We start from the raw sequence: 13,674 nt of genomic DNA, 5'->3' as shown, positions 1-13,674 counted from the left end.
CTCATATTGCAGTTTAGGATCGAATCGCCACCACCACCGGCGGTAGAACCCTAGCTCCCGAAACACCACCAGTCCGCCGCCCTCGCTGCTGGCTGTGCCCAGGCATTTTCGCCGCCGGAATGCAAGGTTGACCTACGGTGATGGCTTCACTATCGCAGGAGGTGGTGGAATCTGTGGTGGCGGCAACGCCGGCGACGCCAAAATGGATGCCCAAAGGATAAGTATTTTTCCTCTCTTTGATTCGTTTTCCCCCTCTTTGATTCGTTTGGGATGCATGGTTTGTTGGATCTGATTTGGGGGCCTGTTTTTCTCCTCATTTGCCGTCGCATTGTAGGATGGATCCGAACTATGCATGCAGAGTTGTGGTTAGGGTTGTTGCTTATGTTGAGTATATGGATAACGGTAGCCAAGATTATCATGTTTCTAGTACACATAAGTGGGTAGTAGATAAAGACAGTATGCTTGATAGATTTGATGAAGGACTTGGATGATGAAATCATCCGTGGTAGTGCGCAGGAGCTTACAATGACTTTCTAGGACAAGAGAGCGGGTAGGGATGTAGAAATTTCTTCTGATGTTGTGTTGTTAGAGGCATTTAACCAATACTGGGATGTTAAGAAGCTTCCATTGCAAGTGACAGTGAGTGAGGATATCATGCCTTGTACCCAAATTGTGTTTTGTGTGGATGATGAAGCTGACACAATGGTTCCACTGAGTATGGTTTTACCCACGCAAGCAAGTCAGGCTGATAATGTACCTACCAGAGATGCTACCATAAAAAAGGTGCCCACCAAAAAAAGTAGCATGTCCAGGGACAAAGCTACAGATCAATCAATGCCAAATCCAGATCCATGGGGTGAGTTTGATGAGGTTGAGTATGTGGGAGTTAGTGATGAGATGGAGAATTACAATGAGCTGGTGTCAGATGATGAGGCTAATGATCCAGATTATACTCCTGATGATGATGATGGTGATGAAGAGAATGCTGATCCAGTAGATGATTTAGAAATCAATGATAATAGGGGTTGTGAGCCTCTAATTCATATAACTGATGTAGACAATCCAAGGATAGAAATTGGTGTTACTTTTGAGGATGGACTTTGTTTTAAGAGGTGTATAAGATAATATGTTGTTTCTGAAAGAGGTTGAACTTGCAGTTCCCTACTCTGAGGCCACAAGATACATGGCTTATTGTAAGGCAAAGAGGTGCAAATAGAGGATCCATACTTCTAGGTTGCCAGATGGTAGAACTTGGCAGGTATGTAGCTAAATAGTTTTTTTACTTCTTTGTCATTTCTGTTTTGCAACTGGACAATGATGCATTGTGTACTGTCCCTTTTCTACTGTAGATAAAGAAGATGCCATATGAGCATATGTGTGCTAGCATAGGCAAATTGGAGAATAATTGCATGACCAGCAATTCTTGGGTTAAGGACAAGGTTATCAACAAGCTGAGAGAAGATCCAACCATAGGGGCTGCTGCTTTAAAGAAGACTTTAGAGAAGAAATATTTAATCAAGCTGTCATACTATGTAGTGTGGGATGGTAGGCATATGGCTTTAGATGAGATACTTGGTGGCTGGGAGCAAAGCTTTGAGGCAGTGTACAGTTTTAAAGCTGAGATTAAGAAGAGATCTCCTGGTAGTATAGTGGAGATAGAGTATGATGTGATTAATGAGAAGCATAGATTCAGTAGGATGTTTGTTGCTTTGAAGCCTTGTATAGATGGATTTTTGAATGGGTGCAGGCCATATCTAGGCATTGATTCAACTGTGTTAATAGGCAAGTGAAGATGACAGTTGGCTTCAGCTATTGGTATAGATGGCCACAATTGGATGTTCCCAATGGCCTATGCTGTTTTTGAATCTGAAACAAAGTAAAACTGGAAATGATTCATGGTTTGTCTAAATAAGGCAATTGGATCTCCCAAGGCCTAGTACTGTCTACTAATGCAGGCAAGGGCATAGATGCTGCAGTGACAAGGGTGTTCAACAATGGAGTAGAGCATAGAGAGTGCATGAGGCATTTGTACAATAATTTTCAGAAAAGGTTCCATGGAGAAGTATTTGAAAGAAATCTATGGCCAGCTTCAAGAGCATATAGGAAAGATGTTTTTGACAGGCATTTCAATATCATGAAGGAGGCTTCCCCAAGATCAATGCAATGGATTGAAGAGAATCACCAGCATTTGTGGGCAAGGTCTACCTTCTCCACATCTAAGTGTGACTATGTCACAAACAACATTGCAGAGACATTTAACAGTTGGATTAGGCTAGAGAAGTCACTACCTGTAGTTGAGCTACTTGACAAAATTAGGCAGATGATCATGGAGAGGATGTGTACAAGGCACAAACTATCTCTCAAGCTGCAAGGCAATATCCTGGGAAATGTAATGAAGCAACTCCATGACAAAAGTAGGAATCTCAACTACAATCGCCACAAGAGTCTGCCATTTGTAGGTGAAGTCAGTGGTGCAAACATGGACTTGACAACATGGAGACACACAGTGGACTTGACCAAACAGGAATGTAGCTGCAAGGAATGGCAGCTAACAGGCCTCCCATGTAGACATGACATCTCTTTCATTAGATCCCTGAGAGAAGTGGATCTAGAAAACTATGTCAGCCCCTACTATTCAGTGGCCATGTTCAGGATTGCCTACTCCACAATTGTGCCTCCAATGCCAGACAAGAGCTTATGGGAGAAAACCACACAATAGGGATATCCTATAACAAAATTTTCCATAGTTTAATTATATTCCCTTTGTCCATAAATATTTTATGGGATTTTAGCTATATGCATACATTTGTCGATGGAGGGAGTACAAACTTGTGTCAAAAAAACAGCTCCTCTCTTGTCTAGTACTTTGTCCACAAAATTTGTAGTTATCTGGAATCTACCTTTAGAGACGCTCCTGTTTGAAAAAAAAAACACTTTTTCGACAGTGTAATTTTATGGTAAGACATGCTTGCAGGTTGCAGAGTCGCCGCCATCTGCTGCAGCTAGACAACAACATTGTAGGAGATCGTGGCCGCGATTACACAGGTGGCATAAAACAAAATGCTCGACCTTAACTCCATAAAACAGTAAGACCAGCTGAATAATTTACATGATGAAACAAGTAATGGGAATCAATGCAACGCCAACATTGCATCCAGTCAATGATACAACAGATTGTATAAACAAAGTGCTCGGCCCTCAGAATCCATGCTACATCGCCTACTTACATCGCAGCTAGTCACACTACCCAAAAACAAAATGAGACTAGAACCAACTGAACCAAAGCTAGGATTAAACAGTAGTCGTGGGATCCACGAGAGCTTTCCATGTACAAATCTGGCAAAGGAACTGTAGCTCTATATAGAGGCACCTGCTTTGATGAACGTACTGAATAATATGGAAGGTCCAGCTAGGTTGCCGAAATAGAAACCTTGCCATCACAGGTGAGGTCGTGTCGTGTTCGTGTGTTCTTCTAAACTAGGGTCGAGTTGGGTGGTGTGATTCCTTGTGATAAGTAGTATGCCTTCTCGGCATCGGCCAGCCTCGTTTGAAATATCTCCCATTCTTTCCTACAGCGTGCTCTTACCTGAGACAAAACGTACCATCGTAAGAGGAATTTATGTGCTGTACAGAGTTCATGCGTTGGGAATATCTACAACATTTAAAACTGCAGATTACATAAGGATATGTATTTGCTTACCCCTTCCCATGGTGCTTTTCCATTCTCTGCGTTGCCCTGCAAGGTAAAGTAGTGCAAGATCAGGTTACACAGTTTCACTGAGCAAAATGAAGGACAGTACACTAAATAGTTGGCTAGGGGCTAACCTGGTTTCCAAGTGATGGCACAGCTTGATGAACAATCCATTGAGCATCGACGACTCCAATCTTCTCATGAGCAGGCTGATTAATTTCATGTAAAACAGAAGTGTTTAAGCTCAGTGATCCATGGATGATTTGGAATAGCATTCGAAGTGGAAAATGATATGAAGGCGGAGCACAAAAATAATTGCTGATGATAGACTTCAAAATTTAGGTGAATTAATGTTGTTAATCAGACTAAGAACAGAAGCTCTGAACTTCTCTCATTGCTATTCGGGGTTCAGGAGAAGTGGTTTCCCACTATCCAACCACAAAAACAAAAATCCAATATATGTAGCTTCTTCCCAAGAATCCCAACCCCCACCCCATTTCATGGCCCACTCCAGCCACCCCAGAATATAATCAACCCATAAAGTCAGCATCATTTTTCCTAGGTCACTTCATAGGAAAAGAACAAACAAAGAGTACCTCCACACATTTCCTTAGAGCGAAATCAAGACCCCATCCATGGACCAAGTCATTCTGCAGAAGACAGTGTGTAAGAATACCACTGTTATAAACAATGTTAAAGTTGAACATGTAGTGCCACTCCACCTGAATCATATGCCAGACACAGCGCCATGCATCCCTAGAGAACACGGTTGCCATGATTTCAACAAATCTGCACATCAAATTGAATGTAATACAGATATTTGGGCAAAGAAATTTAAATACACAATAAAATTCTGGGCCCTTAGCCCCTTACGCTGCACATGGTGGCAGATGGGGATCAGTGCACCAGCCTGGCCTCTCCTCAGTAACTCTGTTGAAGAAAAAAGTTACTCAAGAATCTTATATAGGTGGCCAACGATTAATCATTGAATAAAACCATATGGATTCAGCGGCTCACTTGTGAACTTCTTGATCACCTCGCCGTTTTGTCATTTGCCATGTCAGTCCCTTGTCAGGTTGCAAACCAGGCTGAGAGATATCTAGCCCATGCTTCCTAACAAGTTCAATATACCTGAAAAAGAGTACAAACATAATCGCACCCAAGTGGAACACAAGGTCAACAGATAAAGGAACAAAAATGCAGTTCTTACTTCTCTGCATTGAAATGCTCAACACCTAGGTCCTCATCCCAGATGAATATGTAGTCATATCGGGCAACAACATCAGGATGCAAAAACCGCTTTGCATACCACCTTAGGTAAAACAACAAGTACATACAGTATTAAGACTTCACAGCAAAAATTCAAATGGATTCAGCACAGATAACATATTAATAATAACAATAACCTTTACCTACCACTTAGTCTGCTTCCTGACACTCACATGGATAGCTCTTTTAGACCACTCAAATTCATCCCATTCAGTAGTCCGGCCATCATAATGGAATAGCATGATAGTGAATTTATCTGAAAACTATATGAAAAGCTTCTATGAATTCAGAAGCAATAATTGCATATTTACATTAAGAAAAAGTGACTACCAGTTCACCGGAATGCAAGATTAACTGTTTATCTGTTACAGGGTATAGTTGATTGATGCACCAAATTTAAGCAATGCAAGATGTCCGTCTCAGTTACCTTTTTGACAGCAGCATCAATATTAGCCTTCTGTGTAATTCCAACTGTAAAAGTAACAAGGTACCGTGGTTCGCTACTCAGGTCCTGACAGTACGACCATATGTTTCAGATTGTATATCATAGAAGAAAAATGATATAGAAACCATCTAATTCAATGCCCTACTGAGCAAAGTTACAACAAAAGAAACCACAAACCTCACTAGGATCACCCCACAATCTCCGTGGAAAAAGATCTGTTTCAGAAACAACAATGCCTGGTGGGAGCCTTTCAGCACCTTTAGGGTTTGTGGGAACATAAATCTGCAGAAAGAATTGCATGTGACTTTAAAACAAAATAAACAATAGGAAATGTGGTCTATGACCAGTAACCAACTACTTTTCAGTTAATTACTAGTTGAGAAGAGTCCCTTGTAGTACACTAATATCGACAATTCAAGATTCAATCATCGATTATCATAATTTTATAAGATGCAACAGAAAACTTTTAATATAGACAGAAAACCCTGATATCGTCCTTCATGTAATCTTTCAGCCTAGAACTTCACACATTATGCATGAGAAACACAGGAGTGGTATTAACAGACCCCACATATCAAAATGTAGTCCCCAACCCAACTAGAATATTGCCCAACTCAACTAATACAAACAACCTTAAAAAGTATTAGAAGTATTGATGTGAACGTACCTTAGGAACTTCTTCAGAGGTTGAATCGGAATTGTTTTTGTTATGACGATTTGCAGATGCCCACGCATGATTTAACAATGTCTGGGTTGTGATGCCAGAGTTCCTATCTTCTATATAGGAGATAATACTGGAAGGGAAGTGAAGCTGCGAAATGCAGTAATGTAGAAAGTAAAGATTATTTTCCTAAACAAAATACATGATGAGAAAAAACAAGAGAAGCAAACGATCTACTTCACCTTGGTTATATTTACTGTAGGGAAGGAAACCCCAAACAAGTATCCCAACATAACACCAACAACTGCCGAGAATATGAGCCTCATCCCCTCATTTGATCTTGGCGTGCTGTTGATGATGAATGTTCACAATTAAATTACAATGTGCAACCATGAGCACCGTAGAAAGAAAAAGAACACTTGGTTGGTGTTACTAGACAAGTGGGCAACAGATAAATTATCAATCAGCGCTAGAAACGGAAAAGAAACAGTTAAGAATAAACAGTAGCTGCAGTATCAAACCTACCTACGGCCAATGCTATTAGCAGGTTTTGCCATATGAACTGCGAATCTTCCCCTCTTTCTTTTCTACTACAGTTGCTGCCGAAGAAACCTGTAGAGCTGCAGCTGTCGATTCACAAACCACAGTCACAACGAAGCAAGATAACAACAAATCAGTGCTTCCCAAATAGCATAAGTTGGTTCAAAATTCAAACACAATAGAAACAGCTCCCTAAAATTTGAACTAATCGTTACTAGTAGACAACCCGCTACAACAAGCTCATTCGAGATGCGGACCGATGAATCTCTCCCCCCAAGTCGACAATCGCCGACCATTCTCGGGAACGCGAAACGCGACCACTAAATCACTAATCTACCGCAACCCAGCAGCCGCCCCCGCACGAAATTGGACGCGGTCCCGCGAGCTAGATTTGAAATTGACCGCGTCGTCGCAGCCTCTACCTACGCGCACACAGCAAATCGAACCGCCCCACCCCCCCCCCCCCCCCAAACAAAAGCTTGAGAAATCGTACCGACGGAAAGCGAATCAGCCGCACACCCGGACAGATCTCCCCCGCAGCAGCAGCAGGTCGGCACCGGCGGCGGCGCAGTACGGCGGCGGGGACGAAGCCGAATCGGGGGGAGAGACGGCGCGCAGATGAGACGATGATTGGGAGAGAGGAGAGATTGGAGGACAGCGATGGAATTGGGGGGGAGACGGGGATGGGATTTGTATCGCGATGAGCAGCTAGGATCTGGTTGTCCCACACATGCGCCCCAATCATTCGCCGCCGCGAGAACCTCTCCTCCCTCTCTCTCCTCTCTCTCTCTCTGGCTAAGTAAGCGATCTGCTCTCCTCTCGTCTCGCAGCTTGAAAGAGTCGAGAGGAGAGAGGGAGGTCGGCGGTCACTGGCAGGTGGGGTCCACCTCGAGTCCACCCTGCGCTGTCCTGTGCTGTTGTCTCTCTCGCTTGGTTTGGTTTGGTTTGCCCCTGAATGAAAATTAAAAAGAAGAAAAGAAAAGGAGAGAGAGAGAGAGGAATACTTGGGGGAAGATGTCTGTTTGACTAGCGGTAATCTTCTGGTTGGTTAGAAGGTTAGGATTAGGAAAGTTCCTGGGGCTGAACGCAGATTTGTATGTACTATCCTGTCCTAAAATAAGTGCAGCCATAAATATACGTGCTGAGCGTTTTAATCATCCATCTTATTTAAAAAAATTATAAAAAATATTTAAAAAATAGTCACACATAAAATACTATTCATGTTTTATCATCTAATAACAATAAAAATACTAATCATAATTTTTTTTCAAATAAGACGAACGGTCAAACGTTAGACATGAACAATGCTAAAACTGCACTTATTTTGGAACGGAGGAAGTACTGCGTACATGCTCCTTTGGGTATGGGTAGAGAAGGGACGTGTATTATGAAACCGTGTGCAGTCGACTTGTGTTTATTGATCTTTTCAAAGTAGTACTACATCCTCTAGATAGGGATATTTGTCACTCTAAAAAGAATAATAGGGTAATTTGTTTTATAAAAAATCACTTGGTAAGCTAAACAGCACAACCAATTTTAACACTGCTCTTCATACATCTCTCGACCGTTCGATTGAACGACCCATGCCACTTCTAACTTGTCCACACATATTGTATTTATTTCTTCACGCGGATGCACACGGAGAAGGATGGCATTAGAGCAATCACAATATAAAAAACTAGTCATGATTTTCATATCCTCCCCATTACGCCGCCGGCTGCTCGTCTTCCTCACAGCCTCTCGTCTTCAGCTCTCTCTGTCAAGATCTGAGGTAAGTGCAAAGATGGTATTCCTCTTCCCTTTCTCACCTCCTTCGATTTTTTTTGGTAGGATATTGGTTACTCTCTGACTAAGGTGGTAGTGGGACACCAAATTTATATATGCACATATGGCTATGTGATGGTTAATGTGTAGTGGACACCATATTATTGTTGCATGATCTCTGCCTCATGTTAAATTTCATCCTTCTGCACTTGTTTTCCATGCTGCAATGACATGAGTTAAATTGTCCTTCTGCACTTGTTTTATTCTTGTTCCTTGTTCATCCATTTGTACCGACAAATGCAAACTTGGTCAAACTATTTGCAACTGGTCATTTCTGATGAATAGTGCAAATGTGAAGGATGCACGTGATGAATGGTGCTGATTTGTGATGCATAAATAAGAACATATTTTGTACACTTGTTCATATTTTTTAGGGTCACCTGGGAAGAAGCTAGATATGATGAACACTGCTCCTCTGTTTTATTCATAAGAACAGATGTAAGCATGGAAGCTTTTATTTATGACTGCATATATGATGTGAGCATATGGATTCTGATATATACTGCTCATTTCATTTTTTGTCTACACATGTCATTTTTCTTGCTGTTAGCTTGGTACCCTGGAAAGATGTGAATTCTGATATATACCGCTCTTTGTGAATCTTGTCAACAGAATTTTGTTCAGAAATATGTTCTTTTCTCTTCTTGTCAAATCTTGTCACTTGTAGATATGCATGCTGATTATCTTGACGACGGCTGTACCAAGGCAGAGAACGGAGATGGATCAGCTCATTTTAGTCTTGTACTCTGAAATGACCATCTCAAGAAAACACATATGCCTAGTAAGTATAACTGATTTTTATAGAAAAAATGGTTACTTTAGAAATATTCGTAACCTCACCACCCACAAGAGGAGATATCTACACCCAAAGATGTATCCATCCAACCAAACAACATCTCTTGTATGCAAGTGTTCCATCCACCTTTTTATGCAGCCAACCAAATAACATCTAACCACATCCTGGCTCATTCAATACAGACAACCAAACAACTGCATCTGTATGTCTCTAGCCTGGATGAGGGAGAAGAGCCAGGCTAGATCCATACGAGCAACCAAACACACCCTATGCTATCCGGCTTACGTTTTCCTTGTTGGAGCTAGCTACTTCCTCATTTACTACCTCATTTACCGAGAGCAAGCTTTCCAGATTATTGAATACGACGTTTTTCTAAAAACTTTCCAAATAGAGATTTCTTTTAAAAACTATATAAAACTATTTTTAAAATTTGTAATAGATAATATTTAATTAATATGACTGTTTTAGTTTGCATGTGGCTTAAAAGCCACGAATTCTGTATCGAACCAGGCTTAACGACATGTACAGTGAAGACCACTGGTACTAATGTCTCAGCATGCCAAATAAGATAAGAACAAATGAAAGCCACGCAATCTAAAACAGAGACTATTGTTGAGTATATTTTTCATTTCAGCCCCTGATTATTTATGCGTCTGCCCCTAGTTATTGAATCAATTAGAAATTTTATATTTTGGGCCTTATAATAGTAAAAAGAAATACATACATACTTCTAAACTATACATGGTCCCACTATCAGCCTCTCCACCTTACCCCCCCCCCCCCGGATTCTCCACCGGCCACCGAAACCCCAATCCCATCTTTTCGAGTCTCGATGTCACCGCCTCCTCTTTTGCCACCATAGTGGCGCCTCTTCTTCCAATGTTGTAGCGCCGCCTCTCTCCCTCCTCATCCACCACTGCGCCGCCTTCCTCTTCCACCACTAGCCTCTTTCCCCTTTCCTTCTCCGCCGACGGCAGCTAGCACATCTCCTCTCCGATCGACGAGATCAAGCTCTCTTCCCTCTCCACCGAGCTCGAGCCCTATCCCCGCTTCACTGACGAGAGGGACTACGGTAGTGATGAAGTGAGGTCACCACCGCATACAACCACAAGCTCGCCAGAGGGTGATGAGATCGGTGGTAGTGAGCTTCAAGTGCTGAAGGCCGACGAGCCCCATGCGATAAATGGACATGAGGTCAGCCTTTCCCCTTCACTATCGCCGTCGTTATCTCAGATCTGGTCAAGGTAGGTCACCCTGATCTGGATCTGGCCGCCATTTCTCGTAACCTTTGCTTCTGGCCACTGCTTCATCCCACCACGCTTGTTAGGGGGAGTTCAGTGGACATGACCACATCATGGGGACACGAGCTCACCCAACGTGTGGCCCCAAAGCAGTGGTTTTGCAACTCTCAAACTCGTGCCGAGGCAATCATGATCTTTGCAGGTGCGGCAAGGCATCGCAGAGCCATGGTTCCCAAAGCCACGGCTTGTCTCCGACGTGAAGGGTTGACCACAGTGGTGCGTAGGGCATGGCCTAAGACACCTGACCATTCATAAATTTGGTTCAGGCACCACTGCTCTAGAAGAAGAAAATTACACAAAATTCATTATGGTCATTGTCCGTTCTTGAAGTCTCTCTCGCTTGGTTTGCCCTGGAAAAGAAAAGAAAAGAAAAGAAAAGGAGAGGGAGAGAGGAATACTTGGGGGAGATGTCTGTTTAATTTGACTAGCGGTAATCTGGTTGGTTTGGGTTAGGAAAGTTCCTGGTGCTGAACGCAGATTTGTATGTACGGCGTACGTGCTTCTTTGGGTGTGGAGAACGGAACGTGTATTGAAAACCGAGCGTGTGCAGTCGACTTGCATTGATCTTTTCAAAGTACTCCGTAGTACCCAGTACATTCTCTGAATGGGATAAATTGTCAATCTGAAACTAATGGGGTAATATGTTTTCGTGCATTATAAAAAAAACTTGAGCAATTAAGCTAAACAGTATACAAGCAATTTTCACACAACTCTTGATTAAGATTTACCATACCGTTTTAGACAAGTTTAATAGTATAGCTAACTGTTACCTTAAAACAATCTACATATACATATAATATATATATATATATATATATATATATATATATATATATATATATATATATATATATATATATATATATATATATATATATATATATATATATATATATATATATATATATATATATATATATATATATATATATATATATATATGTGTACATATGTATATATATACATGTATGTATGTATATACATGTATGTATATATATATATATATGTATGTATGTATGTATATATATATATATATGTATATATATTATATACATATATATGTATATATCCATATATATACATGTATACATGCATATCTATATATATATGTGTATATATATATGTGTACATATACATATGTATATATATATATATATATATATATATATATATATATATGTATACATATAAATATGTATATGTATATGTATATATATGTTTCTATATTGGCCCCATTCGAATCTACTTAAAAGGGTGGATAAAATTTTAGATTAATGTTGCACGTTTTTCAAACTACTAAACGGTGCGTTTTGTGTGAAAATTTTTTATATGAAAGTTGTTCTAAAATATCAGATTAATCTATTTTTTAAGTTTGTAATAATTAAAACTTAATTAATCATACGTTATTACCATCTCATTTTACATGAAAAACTTAATCTTTATTTTCATTTTCATGTTCAGAATATTCAAACACTACCATAGATTAAAGCATGGTGGTAACGCTACATAGCACGCAAGGTGCTACACTGCTACGTAGCTATATGTAGGACGCCTCACAAGTTCTTTCACCTCACCATCCGTTAAAGAGTAAAAAAAATTACTCGTTGTTTCCGGAGCCTCCATGCTCTCCCACTTCCGTATCCTAAAAGTAATAAATTTACTAAAAAATTAATTGACACTAACTTTCTTAATTGCTCTTTGAGTAATTTTTTACAAGAACTTCCGCAGAGATTGTTCAGTAATAAAATTACTGACACGAATCACTCCCACATTAGTCTTTCAGTGATATTTTTACTAAGGGTGTGACGGAAAAGTTAAAAGTTTATGTGGGTAGGAAAGTTCGATGTGACGAAAAAATTGAAAGTTTAAAGAAAAAAGTTAGAATCTAAACAGGGCCTAACACGTACTCCCTCCGTCCCAAAAAAGCCAACCTAGACAAGGATATGTAACACTTTATAGTACAACGAATCTGGACATGCAGGCAAGAATGGGACACTTCATAGTACAATGAATCTGGACATGAGCATGTCCAGATTCGTTGTATTAACGCAAATCCTGGAGATTGACGAAGTCACCATAGACGTCTCGCTGTCGACGGGTATATCGCCTACCACTGAAAACATAATGTTGTTAAATCCTGAAAAATTTATTCCCATGGATAGTCGAACCCAAAACCTAAGGTGCTACTGAGGCTCTTATAACCATTAGGCTACAAGGCCTTTCGCAACATTGTGATTTTTCTAGTAACACGTAACTTCGCATCCACCGTTTAGTAACACATATTAACTTGTGTATCCATCATCGTTTGTAAGTTTCTGAACAACACCATATAACTTATGTATCCATCATTTAATTTTTTATAAACACGGCACTATTTTTTTATAAACACGCCTCAGGATAAATCAATAGTAAACTTTCGACTCAGGAGAATGCAACACCCAAACCTCACTCGACATGGTAATTATTTTTAGAGTAAATTTTACTTTGGATCACATTTAACTAATATTTTCACTTTGGACCGGGTAATCTTATCTTTTGGTACACTTTGAACCGTCACCACACTCTTCTCAAGCATATAAACAATATCGAGTACGTTGGTTTCTACTCGTTAATGAACTCCGCACGGACATGTTTAGACTATTGCTTTGATATATGACAAGTTTATGCGGATAGGTAAAATAGTTGAGAGTGACCCAAAGTACAACAAAGGTAAATTTACCTAGTTCAAAGTAAAAATATTTTTTAAATGATGGTCTAAAACAAAATATTAATAATAAAAAAGTGAGGCCGAAAGTAAAATTTACTCTTTCTTTTACTATATATTCCCAAGAGCTTCCACTTCCCACCTATAGTATTCAAAGTAAAAAAAAAAACTTCTTACGTGCTGGTCAACCAATCCATATAGAGAGGAGCGCGAGATATTGATATAGTAAAAAAATTACTAGCACGCTAGGCCAAATGCGCTACGTGACTAGATGACACTTAGTGTGCTGTATTTGTCTGTATATACTTCATATACATTCGTATAAACTTTATATATGCATACAAATATATGTATAGAGAACTAAGGGGCCCTAATTAACCGTGCGCAGTGGCTCAACATTGAATTTAGGTGGTGCACAGGAACCCCTTAAACTCATAATTCCA

The 13,674-nt window shown here is 40.1% G+C and overlaps 1 protein-coding gene and 1 pseudogene across 2 annotated transcripts; one reads left to right on the top strand and one right to left on the bottom strand.

The window, feature by feature from the left end:
• The first annotated feature begins 804 nt into the window (after positions 1 to 804).
• LOC136355213 (uncharacterized) lies at positions 805 to 2,719 on the top strand (annotated as a pseudogene).
• A 332-nt stretch (positions 2,720 to 3,051) lies between these two features.
• Positions 3,052 to 7,411, bottom strand: LOC4329082 (uncharacterized). Of its 2 annotated transcripts, none has more exons than XM_015771618.3 (15): positions 7,100 to 7,411; positions 6,592 to 6,692; positions 6,309 to 6,414; positions 6,073 to 6,216; positions 5,583 to 5,687; positions 5,388 to 5,471; positions 5,108 to 5,223; positions 4,902 to 5,003; positions 4,709 to 4,822; positions 4,565 to 4,621; positions 4,414 to 4,480; positions 4,288 to 4,341; positions 3,826 to 3,900; positions 3,701 to 3,736; positions 3,052 to 3,586 (listed from the first exon to the last, which is right to left on the bottom strand). In XM_015771618.3, exons 2-15 carry the CDS (start codon positions 6,621 to 6,623, stop codon positions 3,473 to 3,475), a joined length of 1,206 nt encoding a protein of 401 aa, XP_015627104.1. In that variant the 5' UTR covers positions 6,624 to 6,692; positions 7,100 to 7,411; the 3' UTR covers positions 3,052 to 3,472. The 2 variants fall into 2 exon arrangements, with proteins under 2 accessions (XP_015627104.1, XP_015627105.1); XM_015771619.3 differs by having other exon boundaries at positions 6,592 to 6,686.
• Between the last annotated feature and the right edge of the window lie 6,263 nt (positions 7,412 to 13,674).

The sequence above is a fragment of the Oryza sativa genome, chromosome 2 (genome assembly GCF_034140825.1).
Source record: "Oryza sativa Japonica Group chromosome 2, ASM3414082v1".
NCBI lineage: Eukaryota > Viridiplantae > Streptophyta > Magnoliopsida > Poales > Poaceae > Oryza > Oryza sativa.
This window is presented reverse-complemented; position numbering and strand designations above follow the sequence as displayed.